The sequence below is a fragment of the Halichoeres trimaculatus genome, unplaced genomic scaffold (assembly GCF_033239565.1).
Source record: "Halichoeres trimaculatus isolate MK-OKI-2021-1 unplaced genomic scaffold, fHalTri1.1 fHalTri1_scaffold_15, whole genome shotgun sequence".
Taxonomy (NCBI): Eukaryota; Metazoa; Chordata; class Actinopteri; order Labriformes; family Labridae; genus Halichoeres; species Halichoeres trimaculatus.
Window position 1 is genome coordinate 8113716 of NW_027437193.1, and position 23483 is coordinate 8137198.

The window sequence follows — 23483 nt, forward strand, 5'->3', positions numbered from 1 at the left end:
TGTGTAAGCTGTCATTACACAGGCATAATTAATGTGTCATATACTGGCTGTACATATTACCAGAAATGACCATGTGTGTTGATACCAATAATTAACTTTAAAAAAAGAAGAAAATAATAATATATTAAGGGCTTTTATGTCTTTATGAAGAGAGAATAGGAAGTGTATAAACAAGAAACTGGAGTGAGGCCTTGTACACACGTAGCCAGACATTTTAAAAAATGAATAAAATGTTTTTAAAAATACTTTCATCCACACGCAGTGAGCAAATCACCCGATAAGTGCAGCTCGAGGTATGCTAAACCCATATTTGGCTGTACTTTCCAGACGTAAAACCCGTCTCAGCCAACCAGAATGAGCCCCCCGTTGAGAACCAAAAACTCAATTTACCTGCGTCAACCGAAACCATGAAACCGGAGTTTTCAAAATCTTCACTTTGGCTTTTGACCTTTTTTTTTCGAAAACATCATTTTTAGTGACGTAAACCTGCGGTTTCATGTGGATGACAGGAATAAATGAGTAAAATACATTCTGTTTCCCAGATACCCATGTGGACATGGCCTGACATTGGGGAGTGACATTGAGGGAAAGGGACCGCAGGTTTGAATTAGGGATGCACCAATCCAGCTTTTCTGGTCCCCATACTGATACCTGGGCTTTGGGTATCGATCATAGACTGTACAAAACATGGATGTTGTTTCCCCAACATCACCTGTCTGTTTCTGAAACAGAAAATGAAGCACATCAGCTATAGCGGCCATATTAGTGGTAGCAAGGGCTTCTCGTGAAGCCATAGGGCACCTGTCGGTCACGTGACCTGTGCCGTGCCTTTGAGTTACTTACTATCCTCTGAAAAGGCCGAGTTAGAAAAAAATTCACCCCCTGTACAGTGACTGCCGATAGTGAAATTAGCGACTCAGACAGGAGACGCTTTTTCAACCAGGCTGTAAATAGGATAACCTGCATGCTCTACTTTGGGATAAGACTGTTAATGTCTTGGGTAAAAGAGAAAAATGAGTACATATAAAATTACTGAAGTTAATATTTATTCAAACTACAAGTGATTAAATGTTTAATAGCATTTTGGTTAAAAATGCTTCCGAATTTACAGAAATGACTATTTGATCGTAGAATTTTGTACCTTTTAGACTAGATCATAGTTTAGCCTCAGTGTCAAATTTGGACCAGATCCAGCTTTGAGGGGCTGGTTTGGCACGGATACTCGATACCAGGATCGGAGCAGTGCATCCCTAGTTTGAATCACAAAAGCACTTAGAGTAAGCAAATTTCCATCCATCTTCTGCCTCTTATCCAGGGTCGGGTCACGGGGCAGCAGCCATTTGTTGTACCAATTCTTCTTGGTAATAAATCTTATACAGTGCCACATTTGGTAGGAACATGCACTTTTGGGATGAGCAGCAGAGCCTAGTATGTGGGTTGCACCATTAAAAAATTAGCCAAATCTTCATTGCCAATACCAAACAGGTTAGTCTGCTGTTGCTATTGACTGTTGTTCTGAGCTTCTCCTTTCCCCAGGTGCAGCCAATCAGGTGCCTGATTGGCTGCACCTGTGAGAATGGGCCCTGTTACCGTGGTCAGTAGGTATCTGCTCCACAACAAAGAAATAATCCACTTAACACTTCTAAATAACTTTTTGAAAAGGCAAAAAGGCAATTCCAGCTCCCAGGTAATTAACATACTATGTTAATTGGCTGATAATAGAATGCATCTTAAAATATGGTTAATTTGTATGATGCTCCTTCTTAACTCTTTAAACTTTAAGGTCCCCAAATTGGAGGCATTTGAGGTTGCTCTGCAAAACGAAGGCATAGAATTAAGCACTTATTACATAGTCAAACTGCACATCAGATTTAACATTAGAAACTCAGCTACAAACGTGGTCAAATCATTCTTCAACCCCAGTTTGTTTGAGTAATTTTTGAGTTATTGGGTATGTTGTTTTTTTAACAGAGACTCAAAAAGAGGCCAGGGCTTAAAGGGTTAATGACCAATATTGGAACAATACATTAAGACAAGGGATAAAAAATGACTGTATCTCAGAGGGAAATGGCAACATAGGATCTAAAAATGGTACTAAACCATAACAACATATGAAGATATCATACATATCCTTATGTGTGGGCCCATATAGCTCTTTGTATAATCAAAACAGTACAGATGGGAATAAACATGTTCCCAGCTGTCCACCATGTGATGTTTCTTCCTCAATCAGCTGTTGCCTCTGATCATGTCCAGGTTTTGACAGTTAAAGTATAATCTCATGACATTCATCGAAACATAACCCAGAGCTCTGCTGTCATACTCTGTCAGTGTATCAGAAAGGCTTGTTGGTCCTTTAGGTTGAGCATGGACTTGGAACAAAAACCCTCACAGGTCAGATTCTCAGGTCACTGGATATTAGTTATTTAAGATGCATCCAGCAATTATTGGTCAGTTATTAGTATCTTCTGAGAAATAGAAGTCAAAAAGTGTTGTTGAAGTCTTCTTTGACAGATTTAGACCATATATTTTTCAGCGTTGGTTATTTTATTTTTTATTTTCTAATGTAAATAATGCAAAAAAAAAAAAAGAAAAAAAAAAGAAAAAAAGAAAAGAAGCTTCCTTTTCTTTGCTATGACTGTGTTGCTGGAAATTCTGCTTTCACGCCACAAAAGAAAGCCAAAGTCAGAGTGTTTAACCACACTGATAAACATTTTCGGTCAGTGGGACACGCTATCAGATGTGGGTCACAAAGGAAGGAAAGAACGCGCTCCTCTGACTGAACCCTCGGCTCCTCTCCTCTCCTCTCCTCTCCTCTCCTCTGTATAACAAAGATCAGATGTGGACGCGCCTCTGCCTGGTGGACACTGCCCACACCTCGCACCACACTCCCTCACTCACTCACACACTCACTCACTGACATGCCAGCGGGAGTTTGCGTGCGCAGTTTCCCTGCTCGCATGCGTCGGGAGCGCACAGAGGGCGCACCGGTGTCAGTTTGTTCCAGCCCCTTGTAGCGGACGGACGGTTGATCGGTGGCTGCTGGTTGCGCGCACACAGGCTTCCAGCAGCAGCAGCAGCAGTAGGAATTTGGGGAGTGGAAATTCCGCTGTTACTTTCGCGGCTCGCCTCGTATTTCTGACATTTCTGCTGTGACGGTCAGGCAGACGCTGTGAGCAGAGAGAAAGAGAGTGAGAGGGAGGCGGAGAAAGAGAGAGCTGGACTGAAATACGGAGGAAAGATCTGAAGAGCAGCGCTCCGATGATCCTCGGGGTTGGTTTCCACTGAATTCTGGCTTCCTCTTTTTAAATTTGTCACTTGGAAGTAGGTGTTTCGCTTCTGTTCACACGGTTTGAAGAGAGAAAGGAAGAATCACGGGGCGCACAGCTGCCACTTTGGACGGATTCTCCCTTTTTGATTCATTTTTTCCACATTTGGATTATTAATTTGTTTCCAGGAGATGGCAAGTTGTAGCCTAACAGACGCGGGGATCTGCTGCTGAAGCTCACAGGATGCTGGGGACCTTCCTACAACCAGATCTCCTACTTTGAGACAGATTTCCGATCGTTTTTGAAACATCTTTTTTGGACCTAACACCCTCCTGGACGTTTTTACCCTTCTTTTCTTTTAACAGAATGTCTGTGTTGTACAGTCTGAGGATGCTTTGTGGATTGCTATTGTTCCTTTTCGCTCAAGTCATCTCGGTTGCTTCGTTGACTCAGACTGGTAGGTGTTGACTGCTTGTATGAATGAATACATGTGGCTCGACAACAGGCAGTTAGGTTGAATATCGATCCATTTTGCATCATTTTGCAGGCTATGGCTCCTCACCTGTTATACCTCAGATGTTGGATGTGAGAGCACGTCTGCAGGGGTTCAAGTTAAAGACATTAGTTTTACTGTAAATACCCCTGATACAGACAATACCACACACATCATGAAAATACCTGTTGTAGAAACATCAAAGAAACATTTTACAACAACTAAAGGGTTTATAAAATACCCATCAATGAGTATAAAAAGATAACATAACCTTTTAAGACACTGAATAGATTTTTTTAACCCATCTTATTGGGATTTTTACGCATTTGGTCAAGGTTTCCTTTGCGCATCAGCCATTCAAAGACGCATTTTGAGGCTCTTACGCGCGCTGTCACTGGAGCCAAATGTAGGTTACAAGCGATTTAATAAATCATTCATTGATAAAATTTAATTCAGTCAAGCTGCCTGTTCGCAGGAGCAGCATCTGCAGCTCACCTCCATGGGCGTAATCACACCTCATGTCAGGATACAGAGGCAACACTTTATACCACACCTCGTCGAAATGTGCGTGATTTGAGAGGATTATCACATTGAAGAGGATGATGAGATTTGATGAGAATTTATGTTGATGAGGCTTGGCGCAAAATGTTTGACATTCCTCGTCGAAATATTTTCCTCTCACTGTGGATTTTTTTTTTTTTGTTGTTGATTTCAAGCGAGAAATCTGTGAATCCTGCCTCCCACTCCTCTTGATGCTCTTTGAGCTTTTATTATTAATCATCCTGTGAGTGCAGCTAAGGCGCAGATAAGTCTGGTCGCCTTAACAACAACTTTCTGTCTCCTCTCTCGGCGCAGATAAATGCGGGGGGAACATAGAGATCCACACCGCGGGCTACCTGACCTCCCCGGGCTATCCCGGCGCCTACCCGCCCTCCCAGCAGTGCGCGTGGGTGATCACAGCCCCCGAGCCCGGTCAGAGGATCCTCATCAACTTCAACCCGCATTTTGATCTGGAGGACAGAGACTGCAAGTAAGAGTTCACTCCTCTCTTCCTCTCTCTGCTCGTTCTCCCACCCCTCCTTTGCTCCTTTCTCCTCCTCAATCCTGCCTGGATACAGTGTGAAACTCTGCCACCTATTGGTCAAGGTGCAGGGATGAGATATGGCACCCAGGCTCCTGGCTGTAACTTCAGAGGGAATGGGGTTTTGATGGGTTTATGTAATTCATTGATGAAGAGGGAGGGTCTCTTGTGGGGAAGTGTCTCAGATGTGTGATTTTGGCAGGGATTTAAAGGAGAGAAGCTCACTGACTTTTCAGTAATTCAGTAGTTCAGCAGAAATAGAGAAATTGCTAGAGGATTGTTTTTTCATGTGGAGGGATCTTGAGATTTTTCTTGCAGAAATAGAGCTGAAGATCAAGAATGAGTCTTTGAATTATTGAAATTGATGGCGCTGTGCCTTTTACGAGTAAAGATGGTCACAAAGATGAGCTGAGGGATTTGTTCCAGGCTGTTTTCTTAAATTGAATGCACACTTTGCACCAGTTTGCTGTTTTATGGTTAAAGCTGATTATCAAAAAGCTGAAAGGGAGTAATTCTTAGGTGCAAAATTGTCCAAAATATTGAGTAAGTTTGTCCATGTAAAGATTTATTGCCTGTCTTTGTCCTTTATGAACCAACTTCATGATGCTATCTCTGGCTGTTTTTGTTGTCGTCTCATGAGACAGAGGATTTATTTGTCCCCATCTGTTGGTCATATTACCCTGCACTGACCAGAGAAGGAGCAATTTTGGTTGAAACTTTTTTTCCTGACATGCATTCCCACTCGGACACCCAACATGCATCATTCCTGCACACATCTGATTGTGTTTTTCCTGCAAGACATGCAAACAAACACCCATGCATGTAGACCCACACACACACACATGCAAACACAACCCTTGCACCCCTCGTCTCTTCTACCCAGAGACACACACTGGATTGTGTGTATCCACACACAACAGCCCATGTGTTGCCTCTCTCTTCCATAAATAAGCCTGTTTTTATGCCGGCTCCTCTGTCTCTTTTAAAAGCTCCATAAACGGCTCCTGTGTAAATCACCGCTGGCTGTCTCACAGATGGGCTCCTCCAATACTATTGGATCATGTTGCATCACCAAGGGACTAATAAACCATTAGCTTTCTGGACAGATAGTGGATTTTGTGTGTCTTTCAAAGGATTACACACCTTCTGCAGTGTTTTAGGCAGAGCTTTCTCCACGAGGAGCTCGTTCTGCAGTGACCTTTTTTCCTGGTGATAACCCAGGGAGCGGTTAAAGTATGTAATAATGCTGCTTTAGTAATGAAATGTCATAAATCCTGGTGATAAAATTTCAGTAGGTGGTTGGAGCTGTGTAGGACGCCACCAACAGTGTTATTGTGTGTTTTAAATCACTTCCTCACAGGTTAATGAGCTGGAATAAGGCGGTTGTAAAGTGTATTATTACGATTTAATCATGATTTAACATGTGCTAAACATTTAAGTAATATGTTCTCACCCAATGAAAGAGCAGAGAAGCTCCTTGTGGTTCCACGAGGATCAGAAGGAGGGATGAGAGAAATAACCCACGTCTTTATCTGTTCAGGCTGATTTTTGTGTGTGTTTTGGGACTGTTGGCTTTTCCTGCACATTCATCTTCTTGGTAAGCATTCAGGCAGAGAGCAAACATTTCCACATTAAGACTGACAAGCTTTCCCAGCCAGAGGATTCAAACCTGTGACCATTCAGCAGCCAGGCCACCCTGAAGCCACCGTAACATGTCATTTGGCTGTTTTCTTAGGGCCCTCGGCTTTGCTCGATTGGTTTCATTATTTGTTGTGTGAGTTTGTGTTGGACGATGACAGGGTGTGTAGCTCATAGCTCTCTGACTTGGCAGGAGGCAGTGTTGTTTTTGGGAACGAGTCAAATGTTCGAAATATGCCCATTGAGCCGGGCCGTAAGCCTTTGGCGAGACCACGGTCCCACTTAAAAATTTCCTCGGATGAAATTTAAGACTTTTATTTCACTGTATGATGCCACCGAGCTCAGCGTCGGCCTTGTGTGTGATTCCCTGATTGGAAACAGTCAGAGGACGTAATGTTTGACGATAAATCTGAAGGCTTCAAGTTTGGGGATTTCATTTCTGACCATAAAAGTTCTGGCTTTTAATCTGTGTGGGAAAACTAGCAGGACTGAGGAGTCCATGTGCAAGATGCTGACTTTGGGTGAGTTCCATATCTGACTTTTGAACATGTGACATCTCCCATTTAAGATAGTTGACTGGACAAAAAAGACATTTGGAGGTGTCTCTTTAGGCATTTTTTTGAAGTCAATATATCAAATAGTCACAAAACAAATTGAGGTTTTAGCCCCCGAAAAAAAATATTTTGACAGATATTCATATGCTAAGTTTATTCTCCAATGAATATAAATAAAAGATAAGTTTGCAAAGGGTTGAACCACATTATGTAATAACGCCCTAATATGTAATAATGTAATAAGTTTTCACTTCAATACGTATGTATTTTGTTATAAAATTCTTGAACGCAATATGTAATAAATTTTGCCACATTATGTAATACTTTCTTACGTATTGCATCACTTATTATAAAACGTGGGTTCCGGCATGTCATAAGTGATAACGTGGCAAAGTTTATCACGTATTGTGTTCAAGAATTTTATTACAAAATGTAGCAAATTATTACAAAATGTGGTGTTATTACATAATAAAGTCAAAAATGTATTATATTATTACATATGAAACCATTTTTACATATTGTGGCGTTATAAATCCTGAAGTTTAAAATGTGCATGTTGAATGGAAAACAGGATAAACTGAACAAAATAACTAGTTAGTTAAACTTTTAGTTAATAGCTTTCTTATTATAGGCCTGAAGTGCCTGTCATATGCCATATCTAAGCTAAAACCACAATCACCTGCCTGTAAATGAGGCTGTAGCGCTGGTCATCATGCTATATTGCTGGACTACCCTGATGAAAACAAGCACAGACCACATCTTGTAGTGGCAGTGTTTCGAAATGGATTTTTGTTACTAAACTGGGGCATTTTGTAACCAGAGGAAGCTTAACGACATTCCCCCTGCATGGTGGTGCTAGCTCTGCTAACTTTAGTGACTTTGCAAACCAATTTAACATTTTTTTTTCACCCATTTTTTATATTTTTTTTCTCATTCTGACAGATTTCTGAATCTGTCTTTTCCTTGAGATAAGTTGGTCAATCCAAATTTGAATATATTTTTGAAATAAATTGGAAGTTAGGTACATCAGATTATCTTTATACACAGGTATTAGTTAGAAATTAGAGCAGCAGAAAACAGTTTTCACTAAAAATAAACTTTTTTACAAAGTAATTTTTGTTAGATGTCGGAAAAATTGGTAGAAACATTTTTTTAAAGGAGAAAAACATAATGAATGCGGTACATCTTCATGTTCGTTTAAGTTAAGGTAGGGATTCTTCAAATATAGACTAATTTTAACATCATCAATCACGTTGTGCCTGAAAAACTCCCTAAAGAAGAATATAAAAAGAGAAAGATATGAAAAATAAATGAGTAAGCATCCAAAAACTTCAATGTAACCATGTTCACCAGCTTGCCGTGGTTTGGTGTCTTTTCCAGATGGTCTCTGACTCTCCTGTTGGGAAATCAAACCAGAAGAATTCAGTTTCCTCAGATACTTTCAGTAACACTCTTTCTCACACTCTCTCCTGTCTTTGGTTCAGATTTACCTCCTGACTGAAATGCATTGTTGGAATGACGCCCCCCTCCTTCATCAGATATCCAGTCACAGCTTGCCCATCGCTCCCAGTCCCATAATTTAATTACTGGACCGAAATGGAACAAGCATGTTCCAGTGCTGTGAGAAAACATGTCTGCAGTTAACTAGCCAAACAAAGACGCCATAAAGCTGGCGAGCCAAAAGCAAACGCCGGCAACATTTCCGACATCTGTGTTACAAAATCTCCACACACATGATGCACGCTTTGTAATTATGATTCCTAATTACAGCTTGTTAAAAATACTTATCTGAAGCTGGGAAGCATTTTCTGCCAGTGTGATTCATGATGGAGGAAACTTTGAGGAGTTTTATACCAGAGTCATATCCACAAGTTTGGGAACAATAAAACTTCATCACAAAGAAACAAGCCTTGTGCTTAAAATATGTGAGGAAATATCTCACATTTAGTGTTTTATGTTTTTCAAAATGACCAAGGTTGAGTATAAAACTTCATAGCTCAAAAGGTCTTCATAAGCTTCTGCAAAACAGTCCGTCTGGGTGATAATTCAAACAACCTTTTACTTCCACAAACTCTCAAGTGACACAATCTGCGCTCAGTGAACAGACGTTGGTTTCGACAAGAACCAGTAACACTTTTGTCCAGACACTCTAAGATCCATCGGCTCTTCCTCCGTAGCCAATCTGGAGCGGGACCAGAACAAGTCTTGTCTCACGTCCATGTCTGAAATAGCGAGGCTGACAAAGAGGATCCCTGTGGAGTGCGGTAAAATAGAGCACAGGCATGGATAAGGAACATGCGTCGGTGGCGGGATAATTTGGGACATCTTTTGAGGAGTTGGCTGAACTGTGTCCTCCTACGTGAGGATGCACTGGCACAGTCTGCACCTCACACATACAGAACACACACACAGAGTCACACAGATAGAGGCAAACAACTTTCTGTCACTTACAGTACGTTGAAGTGCTCTCTGTGGGGCTTACACAGCGACAGTGTGCATGGTTTGCAAATTCTTGTGGTCTGAGTGCGCACACATGGACACAGAGAGTCGTAGACTTTCATACAGGAGGTAATCCCATCTTCTTTTTATGCTGCGTTGCGTATGATCCATATGTGTCAACAGGCAGATCGCTTCTGCATGTGTGCGGTGGCATGGGCATTTCCAGTCACCAAAAGAAGCCGTAGAAAGTGACAGTAGACGTAGTAGATGGCAGAGACTAAATAAATACGGTGTTTGCTGGAGTTGCCTAAAGTTTTTGTTAGTGATGTACAGAGAATCTTCCAGGTATCTAGTACAACACCATGTAGCAAGTCGCATAAAGGCTTCAAAATGTACCTGTTTTTATATGTTTGGAGCTTTAAAGGTGATTTGCTAACAGTAGCTAGCCTGAGCTAGAAGACTGACTTTTGTGTTTAAAGTTGAAAGCTTTGGGTCAATTATACTTTAAAGTAAGTTTAATCATGTGTATATACCTCTCACTTCATATGTTTTTACTTTTATGAAAGCATAAGGTAAAAACAGGGCTACAAGAGATCTCTCTGAGAGCCCACTGATACATAACTCTCTTACAAGACAGATGCTAGCAGGTAGCATTCATCGATAAAGCTCCATTTTTCCAGCATAACAGCATTTTTCATCAATAAACACACAAACAAGTGTAAAAGTCTTACACAAGAGAGTCATTTTTAATCCATCTAACATGTTATATAGCTCATTATCTCCCAAATCGCTACAGAGCACTTCGAAAATTGCATTGAAATGCTAGCCGTTGGTATAGATCGATAAACGTAATTTTGTCCAGCAGAATATCAACTTTCATCCATAAACGTACAAACAAGTGTAATGGTCTTGCACAAGAGAGTCATTTTTAATCTATCCAACATGTTATAAAGTGTTAAATCTACAAAAAAGGATATAGAGCACTTGGCGCTAGCTTGATGCTAATATACATCAAAAATTCTATTCATATGCCAGCGGTTAGCATACATCAATAAAAATTGTTTCAGCAGAAAATCAACTCTCATTTTTAATCAATTTAACATGTTAAATAGCTCTTAATCTACCTAAAACAATATGGAGAACTTGGTGCTAGCTTGATGCTAACGTACATTGGGAATTCTTTTAGTATGCTAGCGGTTAGCATACATCGATAAAACTTTTTTCCAGCAGAATATCAACTTTCATTCCCGAACACACCAACTAATGTACATAATTTCCTCACAATAGATTCATTTTCAGTCCATTCAACATGTTTTTATCTCTCCTACAGCACACAGTAGTTGTTTGGAGATGGCTGAAAGAGTTGTCATCCCATCTTGAAGCGGAAACCTTTGTGCGATCACACCTAATCCCCTTTAACGGATACAAAATCAGGCCACAAATAAAAACATGGAGATAACTTAATATTAACCATACAGCAACAACGTTAATGCACCGTTTTGGATGATTCAACGAACATTTGATATTATTGATCCATACCATAGCGCTCTATGGTGACAGGAAGTTTACATGCCACCCAGTTTTCAACCGCTATTTTTGCCCTGCACTCTAAAAGACGGGGCTTTATGGAGTTGGGGGTTGGGAGACGGAAGAAGAATCAGAGGGTAAATTGAGGGAAATGCTATAAATTCCTCTTCAGTGTAATGGAGGGACTAGTTGTTCCTTACTGTATGCCCAGAGGCAAAGTGCTCCACGATGAGTCAAAAAAATGCTTCCTCAAACAGAGACACAGTCACAGGACCGACATCCCACTGCCTGGAGTTGTCACATGAATGAAAAAACACATTACTTGGAAAGCTCTTGCGTGTGTGTTTGTGTGTGGGGGCTGGGAGGGTCTGTGTTATTTTTAAAGCATGTCTGGGGTTTTGTTTCTCCAGCATGTCATGCTTTCAAATTTGATCACATTTGTGTGAGCGTTACGGCTTTAAAGACCCAAACAAGTTTTGTGAAACAGGGAGCATGTCAGGTGAAGAAGGCAGAGGAAGGCACGCCCATAGATTATTAGGAGCTAATGGATGTAAGGGTCAGTGTGAGATTGAGTTGATGGATTGTCTCTTAGATGGATGGAAGACTTGTTGATGGACTTATAGAAACAGCTTCTAGATAATGGAGGGATGGAGTAATGGATGGATGAGACTTAAAGATGGTTTTTGGATGATGATCAATGACAGGATGGATGGATAAATCAATGGATATCTGATGGAGGACTTGTTGGAAGAATAATTGGATGGAGAGACAGGTCGGGGATGGATTAATCAATAGATTGATTGTTTATCGGTTGTTCTTTAAAGATGGGAAGTAGCATTGATGAACAAGGGATAAACAGATGGTGTGAGGATGATGCTGTACCGAGTGATGGAAGGCGATTACTAAATGATAGATTTATAGAAAAATTGATGAATTAACTTGCATGATGGCAGGTGGATGCAAAGATACATTGTTAGATGTTTTCATTGACTCTTTTGAGAAGTGAGAAAGGGTTGTAGGCTGCACCGAAGGATGAACAGATGAGTATATGGTGAAAAGATGATGCTTTCTATTGTCTGCTTAAAAAAAGATAGATGCTTTCTTTGTGAGGGAAGGAAGGGAGCAAGAAAAACACATTTGTTGGGTGAATTGTTGGAAAACAATAAAGGTATGGCAGAATGGATGCATTGACTGATTTGTTGATTCATCACTTGGTGGATGGAAAGACATTGTGTTGTACCAGTGAATGAGCGTGTTGAGCGTGCAGTTGACTGTGTTTTTCATAGACCTTAGGACAGGGATAGGCAACCTTGGGCACATGAGGCTATTACTGTTGGCACACATGGAATAATTACAATAAGGCAGAGGTAAATAAAATAAATAATAAAACTGTTTTCTTGTATTCAATTCAACACTTCACAAGAAATTGAGCACACTATACATGTTCTTACATACAAATTTAAACAAATAATGTTAAATAATAAATTTAAATCATGAAGTTACAACTGCACAAGTGTGTCGCCGGCCGCAAATCTCTTGGGAGTTCAGTCTACTAGCTCGTAATGGCGGTTTTATCAAAGGAAACAAACCAAGTTCTAGTCATTCTTCCCAACATAGTTGAACAAGGGTATGGACTTATTGCCAGAAATGGCCTGAAATCAAATGATACGTACCCTTTGCTGTGAAAGTGTGGTATATAGGCAGGGCTTGACATTAACACTTGCCAAGTGTTAATTTCAGCTGTGGAGGGTAACACAGTCACTCCTACTAACCACTTTGGCGGGTTGAATTATTTATTTGTAGTTTTCTGAAACGGAATCTGAAATACTGAAGCTAGTGCAATATGAGACTACGGCACTACAGCTCCAATGAGCACTGCCTGCACACAGTGTTTGCTCATTGGCCCATTCTCCAAGGCTTTTGCTGACGTAACTGCTGAGATACATTCATTAATCTCCAGACTCCGGCCACCGTGACTGCTCCTGGTGTTTAGCGCCTGATAACATGACGTTGTGAATTTAGTTCAAGTAAACTTTAGCGTTTCATTAAACATAACTACCCAACAACAAAATTGTGGCTAGTGAAAACTCTGAGTGGCTAGTAATTTTGGGAAACCACTAGCCACAGTGGCTGGTGAGCAAAAAAGTGAACTTCAAGCCCTGTATGTAGGAAATCAGGGTTTTTTAATTGAGACCAAAATCAAAACAGTGTTAGCAAAGCGCTAACACATTCAAAACTTTCTCTACTGTTAAAAACAGGCAAAAAAAATGACGTTACACCATTTCTCACTGCAAAGGTAAGCATGGAAAACCGTTCAAGGAGACTTTCCTGTCAACTGTCTATTTCATGAAAGAAACTAAGTATTGGCACTTTATGCAAGAGTTCATTTTAGAGTGGCTCAAGTCATGGAAATGGTTGCCTATCCTTGCCTCAGAACAATAAACATGGATAAGGGAGGAAAAGGGTGGAAAGATAGGTCCAAGGATTGGCAATCGATTGTTGATTGGACCAATAGATGGATGTCTGTCTGCGCTTATAGATCAACAAATGGAGAGATGATGGGAACATAGATCTGTTGGGATTGCTGGACAACAGATCTATGTTTCATTCTTTAAGGTTAGTCTAATGGTTGAGGTGTTAGGGGATCAAAGTGTGGCAGGATGGATGGAGCCATGTATTGATTGGCTGATTGATTGGAAATAGATGGAAGTACAGGAGATCGCACTGATGGCTCAGCAGATAAATAGAGGATGATTGGATTTTGAGACTGAAGAACAATGAATAAAGAGTTTTCTGGCCTATGGGGATGGTAGATGAATTAGATGGATAGATAGGTCAATAGATTGGTGCATACGTTGGCTGACTCTTTGCCGATTGGATCAATAGATGGATGGCCCTACTGATGGATCAACCAAAGGATGGATGGTGGAAGGATGACTCTGTTTTGGTTGCTGGACAGTGGATGAAAAAACTGTTTGATGATGGGGAAAAACATGACACCTGGATGGAAGAATGGGTGTGTTGTATGATGAGAGATTCAGAGACAGATTTATGTTACTTGAAACAGGCGGAGGGATTGTGGGATGCACTACTGAATGGATGGATATACATTTGGAAGAACTGAAGTTCCCACCACATTCTCTGACCTCCTCCTAAAAACGTGCAAAACAACACCCCAAGTTGTTTAGTCTTGTGATTGCGAGGACTCCAAAAAAGCACCACAACACACATATTCTGCTGATTCTCTTGCTTCTTATGTGGCTTTTAGACGGAGGCGTTGCTTCACCAGCGGTCCCGTACTGCGTTCAGACTGTTGCTGCCAGTTTTAAGAGAATAAATGTGTCCCCTCCAGATGGTTGTATTTTTCAGTCCCACAGCAGCCGCAGAAAACAGAAAGACTTACTGCGCTGCTGTCACAGGCTGGTTAGTCATTGGCTCGGGTCCAAGGAAAAATGTGAGGCGTGAGCCTCCAAAAATTATTTGGTTGTTTGTTCTGTGTTGCTCAGCATGTTCCATGTATTTGTTACTCTGGAGAACAAAGCAGCCATGAGAATTAGGTCAATGAGAGATGGATATTTGTTTTCTTGTTTGTAGTCTGAATGAGCAATGTTCTTTCTTATGTAACATGACTACCTTTTTATCTTCTGTATTACACTGAAAAATTAGGAACTTCTCTACTTTCAGGGTTTACCAGTGGGATTTTTTTCCCTTTGAAAAGGAAATGAAAGGAATAACCAGCTTGAGCACAAAAGATTAAATACACACAGGTTATAATTGCTGACGGCGTAAACAACACATGTACAGATTAATGCACCTCTGTTTTTATGATGCCATCATCGTCACTGTTTGATATGACTTTATTTCCCAAGTCGCAGTCGTGAATCTGTCTGGGATTCCCTCCCTGCTGAGCTGAAAGTACGCAAATAAATGAGATTAGTTAAATCATTAAATGCCTCCCAGTGTCTCGCTGTGATCTTTACAGGATATGAAACATTAATGAGATGGATAAAAATGAAATAGTGGAAGAAGGAGCATTAAAAAGAGAGTAATAATGAGACTGAAGTAGTTTTTGGTTAGAGTAAACATAAAGAGAAAGAGTTCAGACTCAGAGAGACAAAGGGCTGCAGGCTGGTTGGCATGGTCAGTGTAACACTGACCTCGGTGACAGACCTCTCGCTGTTTGTCCTCCTCCTACTCCACCTCCGGGCTGCCTTGTTGCTTTTTGCATCCCATCACTTTCTCTCTGTCTCTCCTCTTTGTGTCTCTCCTCACACCCTCTGAACCCCGAGTATAACCATTTTATCCTTCTGTCTGTCCTGTTACTGCCTCTTCACCTCTTTTCATGGAGATACAAAATTTCCACTAACACCTGAAACAGTTGTAGTGCAACAATTAATACTGAGAAAATAAGAATCTGGAGCTTTCGAGTGAACACCTAAACCTTGAGAGAAACACAAAATTTAGATGTAAATGACCGGATCACAGGAACTATTCTAGTCTGCAACTATTAAAAAACTGGGTGGGATGATGAGCTAAAGCCCAGATAAGCCTTTTGGTTCAGTATTTTTGTTTCTCTTGAATTTTAATGCAACATTAAAATTTATTTTGGGGCTTTTATTTTGGAAGATTTTCCTCCACAGACCTAAAAAATCTGCACCTCCCAGGGCTTCAACTTGTTTTTGTTCCTGCTGATATACCTAAGATGTTAGCAAGAAGTTGACAACTTTTTTTTTCCTATTCTGACAAAAAAAACAAAACAAGGGATCATCTCATTTCCTTTACACTTTGTTTTGATCTCACCCACATTCCCCCTGCTAGTCTTCTTTAGCTGCAGAGCTCCCGCTAATGTCAGCTTATTGATAAATTTGTATGCTAGCACTTGTTATCATACACTACTTTTATGAAGTTAGCTTCTTGTAGAATGAGACTAATGTAAAATTTCCTCTGTGATAATTTAGCCCTTTGTACGCTGTTAGCTTTTAGGCAAAATCAAGGACTTTTTGCTTTGTAGTGCACTGTTAGAAGTTCATTGTGTAGCATTTAGAAGCAGTTAGCAGATCTGGCCTGGTAAAAATGGAATTCCCCGTTTTTTTGGTAAAAACTAGACAAATAAAAGATCATACTTAGCATCACATGAGCTTTTTGTCCTCCAAGGCCACTGTCACTTCACCACAAGGGGGGTTAACCAGGAAGTGTTTTAGTCTAGAGCAAGGGTGTCAAACTCATTTTCAGTGAGGGGCACTTTAGCATAATTGTTGGCCTCAAAGGGCCAGATGTAACTGTAAAACAGTATAAAATGTGGCTAAATGTTACTACTGCTTCAAAAATGCACCATTTGAAAAAGATTTTGCAGCGTGGGCAGTTTTTTCAGCCACAATAAAGCTAGCTTTCACTGTTTTTGGTTGTGGCTTTCTTGAGCACATCCTGCTGCGATTGCAGTTCGCATTTTAAATCTTGCACTATTTGTTGTTTTCATGAAGGCTTACTTTGGCATACTAAGCTTCAGGTTTGGTGTCAAATCCTGACATAGATTGTACTCTTTGAAAACCGGCACAGCCTCATAACACAAAGGAAGTAATGTTTTTTTATTTTCTTGAAGCACAAACATGTATTTGCCTTCCCATCTTTCTTGAAACAGCCTTTCATCTGCATCAACTTTTCTCTTCCTGGTCATTTTGGGATCATTGTTTTGTCTCAGTTCCACTAGTTCACAAAATTGCACTGATGTGAAAACACCGCAATCTTGTGGCGGGATTCGTGGGTAACGTAATCAGTAGGTATTATGGGAAATGTAGTTTATGGTCAACACACCCTTTTGACTTATCTATTGGAAGACAATCAGACCTTTAAAGCTCGCAGGCCACGTAAAATGGCGAGGCGGCTACATTTGGCTTGCGGCCCTTGAGTTTGACACATGTGGTCTATAACCTGACTCTGCCGCCTTTGTTGCAAAATTTCCTCTTCAATCACATTCAGTAACAATGGTTTGATATTAGGCTAAAGGAACTCATGGGACAAACAATAAGAAAATTAGATTACTGCTTTTGTATTGGTTTGACGTATTCAATCAAACTGAAGTTTAAATTTAGAAGAGGGAAAAATTTATTGACGCTCAAGCTGTTTATTTTCTTTTTCAAGTTAACAAAGTTAAAGCAGTTTCGTTTTTTGCCTTTCAGCTTAAGAGAGTAAAAAATGTGGGGCGTAGAGCGAGGGGGCGGGGGGGGGGTCACAGCTGGGAGGCAACCAGCTGCTAAAGGACGACAGCTTTTTAAGCTGCACGCCAAACCACCACCCCCACAGAGTCAACTGATTATAGAATATTTAATACCAGAGATCAGCGTTACAAAGTTCAGAGCTTGTCTGTTTGTAAAATCTAGAATTTTAAAATTTATCAATCAAACTGAGGATAAAGTTCGCACACTGGAAAACTTTCAGCAGCTGACTCTTGTCTCTTAACAGCAAATATTTGTCAAATGAAAGGAGGGGTGAACTTTGAATCCTGATATTGTTTCTCTTTCACAACTGAAGCCACATTGTTTGGATTTGATTTTCAAAAACAATTAAAGACTCAAACCATCTGTTCGTAAATATGACACACACATGAATCATCAACCAGTTGTTTATACATGCACCCCAGCAGATAAGTTTGCACTAAAGCATACACATGCTCTGACAGACAGCTCCAAACTTATTTTGGATCCCCTTCTCAAGAGTGTGTCCTGCACAAATAAACACACAAACACACACACTGTCACACTTTTGCACACAAATGAAAACACATGTCAGATTAGATCTTTAACGAGCAGATTAACGAGGAGGGAATTTGGCAGGGGGGAGAAAGAGGGGGATACCCAGTTAGCAGTGTGTCACACACACACAGACACACACCCTCACGAAACACACGCACAGCTGCAATCCCAGGATTTATAGGATGCACTCACTGATGCTCTCCAGATGTCTGAACAGCAAAATACACACTTAAAGCACGAGAGAGGGGCATTTATCAGAGTAAACAGTCGGATTTCACCGTGACGCTAAAGCTTGTTTTGGACTATTTTTGCGCACAGCTCCTCATGGCTGTTATTTGGTCTTCAGCTCAGCGTGCTTAAGTCTTTGGAAGACTGGATGCAGAGTTAGCATGAAAGTAGGGTCGGTAAATAGTGGGTTTAGCGGATGCAGGATATGCTGGGTGAAAAAGTTTATCCAAAGAGGCGTAGGCATTTCGATTTGGAGGATATTAAATGTGATTTTAGCTGGACGTGGCTATTTTTAAACCTTGGAGACTGAGACAGCTTCATGCTCAAGCGTCAACCGTACAATGAGTCTGTTTGTCAGTCAGAGAGGTGATTCATAACACTGAAAGATGCTGATTTTCTGTTAAACATGCTTTTTCCTTTTACAGTTGCGTTTCTTCTGATGACACATAAAAGGGAGAGCAGTCAGTCATAGCTTAGTGCGAAGTGTGTCATAACACAGAAACACCAGCTTACAACAACACAGCCATTCAGGAGGAGTGTGTTTTCAAAGTGAGACTTGGTCTTGGTATTCAGACGCATAGGGCTCAAGATTTTATCAGTCAAATTGGATTACGCTGTTAAAGAAGTTAGCACCACTCCAACTTCTATTCTGAGACTGTTACCAGGCACGCTGAGTCCACTAAATGTGCAACTTTCTGTCTGTCTTTAGGTGTGTCACTTTTGATTTTGGTGAAATCACTGAAGGGATTAGCCGAACCCTAAGTTAGTGGAGAAAGAAGCTGAACTTGAGCTCAATCCCAGCCCCCAGATTCCCCCAAAGAGCATCAGAGTAACAGATGTTGGATTTGTGTTTACTCTTAAAAGGAGGACACAACTTCTGTGAATCTGGGGCATTTAAATCCTTTTATAAGAAGAAAACTGGAGAAAATCTAAGTTAAAAACAAACTGGACAGTGAAGAATCAAAGATATTGTGTCCAAAACTGTTAGAGAAACAGGTTTTTAATTGTGTGTTCAGTGTTTTTTCCCAGTTTAATCACTGAGTCCTTGTCTTTTTGAGAAGAAGAGTTCCTTGCAGATCTTATCAAGTGTTTTGTCCCATTTTAAGTAAAGACTGTCTTATTATGCTTGATATGAGCCACATTCAACTGGTCGGTCAAGAAAATGTCTTGTTATAAGTTCTTTAAAGACAAAAATGAGGTCTGAATGGCTTGTAGCAGGTAAAAAATGTTCTTGTTACAAGCAAATCAGACCTAATTTTTGTCTTTAAATGAATTAAAATATGACATTTTTCTGGACTAGTCAGGTGGATGTGGCTCATATTAAAGGTCCCATATTAAGCAAAAATCACTTTATTAAGTCTTTTAGTGAAATTTGTGGGTCTTTGGCTTTCCTCCCAGCCCACAAAATGTGATATCTAATGACAAAACCTGTACTAAGTAGTGCTTGTGAATGTAAAATCCTGACCTAAAATGAGCTGTTTGGATTTTGGGGATTTGCCGACATCAGCGATTCCCTTTTTTGACCAATCAGGAGCAAGTCTGACCTGATTGGTCCACCGGAGCATATACCCCTGAACCCTGGAGCAGATGTAAGAGCTTTTCCTCTGTGTCCCCCCTGTCTCAGTGTTAGCTTCAGGATGCTAACCTTAGCTGCAGTTAGCCTGTTGATTTAGCCTTTAATGTTATGGTAAACAAGCATTTACATATGAAGGTCTATTATTGGCTTTTTGGACCAAAACATGTGACTACCATTTCATGAAGACATCAATGATCCACATTAAACTGCAGAAAAGGAGCAGAATATGAGTCCTTTAAGTCCAAAAAGACATTTTCTACTGGAAATAAGACAAAAACACTTGATAAGATTTCAGTTTTTTCTTGTATGAACACTTAATAAGAACAAAGTTGTAAAGCTGTTGCTTGAAGTGTTGCTTTGAGAACAATAATGGAGCTAAAAACAAACTTTCTTTTGAGCAGCCTGACTAAGCATTGCCAGACTTTATACCTATGATTTATTTTTGATGTACCGAATGAGAAATGACCCTGATGTGACTCCAACTTCAAGCTTCTGAAGCACTTGGCTTTCACATTTGCTGCAGACTCCATGGGAGACTGATTTCCACTGATTTTTTTGGACTGCAGTCCAGCTACAGCGGCTTTCACACCTCAGGAAAAACAGCTTCAGGTCCAGAAAAACCTGTCCAATTGGCTCAAGTGTGAAAGTGGTCTTTATGAACTTTACTGTGATCAAAATATTTCAGAAATATAGGAATTTCACATCTTTGCTGTCAGACTTTTGATGGTGATAGACTGTGAAATAGATGAAATCATCCATTTCCAGGCCCACTTCCTTCTTCTTTGTTAAACTGACCCACATGTTGCTGAATGGTCTAAAAGTCACAAGACACCATCAGAACTGCTCTTCAGCCATAAATATAAATAAATGTGCATGCCTTAGACCCATCACATTCACAAACTGCCTCTCTTTGAACTTTTACGGCCTGTGAAAACTCTATGTCACACTCCAGACGGGTCAGCTTCAGGATAGAAGAGCCAGAGGTCAGTCAGAGGGTCAAACTGTGCTTTGACCTTCTGTGTAGACGACGAGCACCCAGGGAAGCTTTGTCTTTTCACATATGCGCGACTGAAAACCTGCCCCCGATGGAGCTTTAATGGCTCTTAAGAAGCAGCGTGTACAATAAAGTCTTTTTTCCTCCTCAGCCTGTGGAGGAATGGCTTGTATCTGTCTGGGCAGAAACGCCCCAGGGTGACCTCCCATTGAGATGCAGAGGAGGAAGATACACACACAGGCTGATGTTGTGGGCAGACGATAAACAGATTAAAGTGTGTGGGAGGCACACACAAATATGCATACACCAAAAAATAAAAGGCATACAGGCATGAATGTAAAAGACGTGAATGTAGTCAGTCTGCTGACCCAAATCTTTCAGGTCAGCTCCACTCTAACCAGAGGCTTTCCTGCTGGTACTCAGCAACATGTGAGGCTGTGGTTTACTGGTTTTTAGGCAGCGTGTTGGTGTGTGTGTCTCATTTTTTTCACTTTTAGGAAATTTTAAGAGAAGAAAAAACACAAGTGACTCAGTATTCATTTTACGCCCTGAGCTCTGAGTTGTTCTGAATCAAGAAAACAATAAAAGTTTTCAGGCGATGAGATGTTGGTCAGACGTTCAGTGAAATCATCTTCTCTTGTGTTACAAACTAACACAATGAGAGAGTTTTAGAGAGTATATCCTTAAACCAGCAGGAGCTGTAGCAGTGGTGGTTGAAGTGCCAATAAATGCTCGACCTGAGTAAAAATAGCACACTGTTGCTCTTCACTGCTGAGGGGAGACCCATTTATGAATGCTCTGTGTGAAAAGCAAAAGCAGCAAATGTAGTATGAGAAGTGTTCATTTGAATTGTGAAATTCCGGGTTGTTTAATATGATTCCCATGTTATATCTGTATTTGCAAAAACTACAGTTGAGTAATGAGAAAAAACCATAAATGCAAAATTTGATGGTCTATTACTCATAGCTCCTGTAAGGAACTTTTTGTTGGCAACATTTTTGGCGCCCCCTCTGGTAGAAAAAAAGTACTTCTTTCAACTTTTTGAATCTTTCCTGTGCATATTGCAGTTTTTGTCACACAAAATCTCCTCAAGCTTTCCTGTGACAGTCAAATGTGTCACCCATTATAAATACCTACTATGTCAGGGCTTTTAATACGGGAAATGTTCCTTTAAATTGTGATATTTTCAGGTTGTTAAATATGATTCCCATGTGATATCCTTATTTATGTTGCCAAAAACTACAATTAACAGATAAAAAATCAACATAAATGTTAAATTTGATGGTTGATTACTCAAAGCTCCTGCAAGGAACTTTTTGTTTGTCTTGTTTTTGGCGCCCCCTCTGGTAAGAAACGTACATCTTTCAACTTTTATTTTCTTTACCTGTGCATATTGTGTTATTTTTTGTCACAAAAATCTCATCCTGCTTTATTGCGACGGTCAAATATGGCACTAATTGTGAATGCCTATTGTTTCAGGGCTTTTTATATGGGAAATGTTCCTTTAAAAAGTAAAATTTTAAGGTTGTTTAATATGATTTCGATGTGATATCCTTGTTATGTTACCAAAAACTACAGTTAACTAATAAAAAACAACAACATTAATGTTAAATTTGATGATTCAAAACTCAAAACTCCTGTAAGGAACTTTTTGTTTGTGTTGTTTTTGGCGCCCCCTCTGGTAAAAAAAACAAACAAACAAAAAAAACAAACAAACACATCTTTCAACTTTTCCCCCCATGCAAATTGTGTTTTTTGATTGTTCTCTTGACAATCAAATGTGTCACTCAGTGGGAACACCCACTATGCCCCTCACACCCACCCAAGAGATTTTCAAGGCTTTAAACCACAATATATGAGATATAAATCCAGTTGCTGGTGGTCTTGTATGCTTTTGTAAGCCATAAAGAGGCATCACTTCCAGTTTCAACCTGTATCACATCCAAAAGTTTCTCTAAGGGGCTTTTACTGACACAAAGAAATATGATTTTCCAGTTTTGAGATCGTGACATGTCTTTTTAATGTATTACTTTTACATTCAAAGCACATTTTCAGCTTTCAGCACGTTTTATGACACAATGCATTTGTAATCCATGCTTCCAAACCAATATTTAAAGATCCATCAAGAACACAAGACATTTTTTTTGCATTCATGAAATCTTAAGCCTATTTGGCAAATACCCTCATCCTTCTTTTAGAATTTGGTTTAATGTTCGGCTGCTATTAGCACAGCAGTGAAACAATCCCCTAAAATGAATGCTGTTTAATGATGTCCAACTGTTTCCTGATTATCTTTCTATCTTCCTCTCAGTCTGTCTGTCAACCAGCCTCTCTTTACCAGTTCGGAGCAGTCCCTGCTGGCTTTCTATATGTGTGCCTGAATGGAGCGAGCTAATTAATGTCACATGTAGTTGGGAACAGGAGAAGTGAACATGTAGTGGGCCCGGTCTTTTCTGTTAATGCAGATGAACTTGTCGAAGGCTAACACATGTCAAAGAGCAGTGGAAGTGACATGGTGTTTATTGCTTTGCCCTTAGCTCACTTCAGAGAAGTGAGGATTGAGTGTTGCTTGACAAAGAGCCTTTTTCCTGCCAAATCTCTCAGGTATAGACGGAGATGTTTGGCCTTTTCAGCAAATTCAGATTCAGGAACACAGCTGTGTGTTTTCTCAAACTTAAGTTACCCAAAACAGATGAGGGTGAAGGAAATAACTTGCTTTATTTTCTGTGCAACACAGGAAAAGTTGCAAAGCTTTGACCCTCAGAGAACTTCTCTACTTTCCCAAAAATATCGACTTCGACTTTGGTTCTTTTCAACTTTTTCCCATTAAACCCCATTGAGTTTGCACCAAATCTCATTTCATCCTTCAGGGTCCCTAAACAGTCTGCTGAGGAGAGAGTGGGGAAAAAGCGGCCTTCCTCCCCCCCTCTGTCAG

General features: G+C 40.3%; 1 protein-coding gene across 1 annotated transcript in view; it reads left to right on the forward strand.

Moving 5' to 3' along the window:
• The first annotated feature begins 2955 nt into the window (after positions 1-2955).
• Positions 2956-23483, forward strand: part of LOC141804136 (neuropilin-1a-like) — a 115100-nt gene continuing 94572 nt past the window's right edge. Inside the window, exons 1-2 of the mRNA XM_074688433.1 lie at positions 2956-3726; positions 4618-4792. Of these exons, the coding sequence (XP_074544534.1) occupies positions 3636-3726; positions 4618-4792 (266 nt within the window). The 5' untranslated portion in view covers positions 2956-3635. The remainder of the gene's footprint in view (positions 3727-4617; positions 4793-23483) is intronic.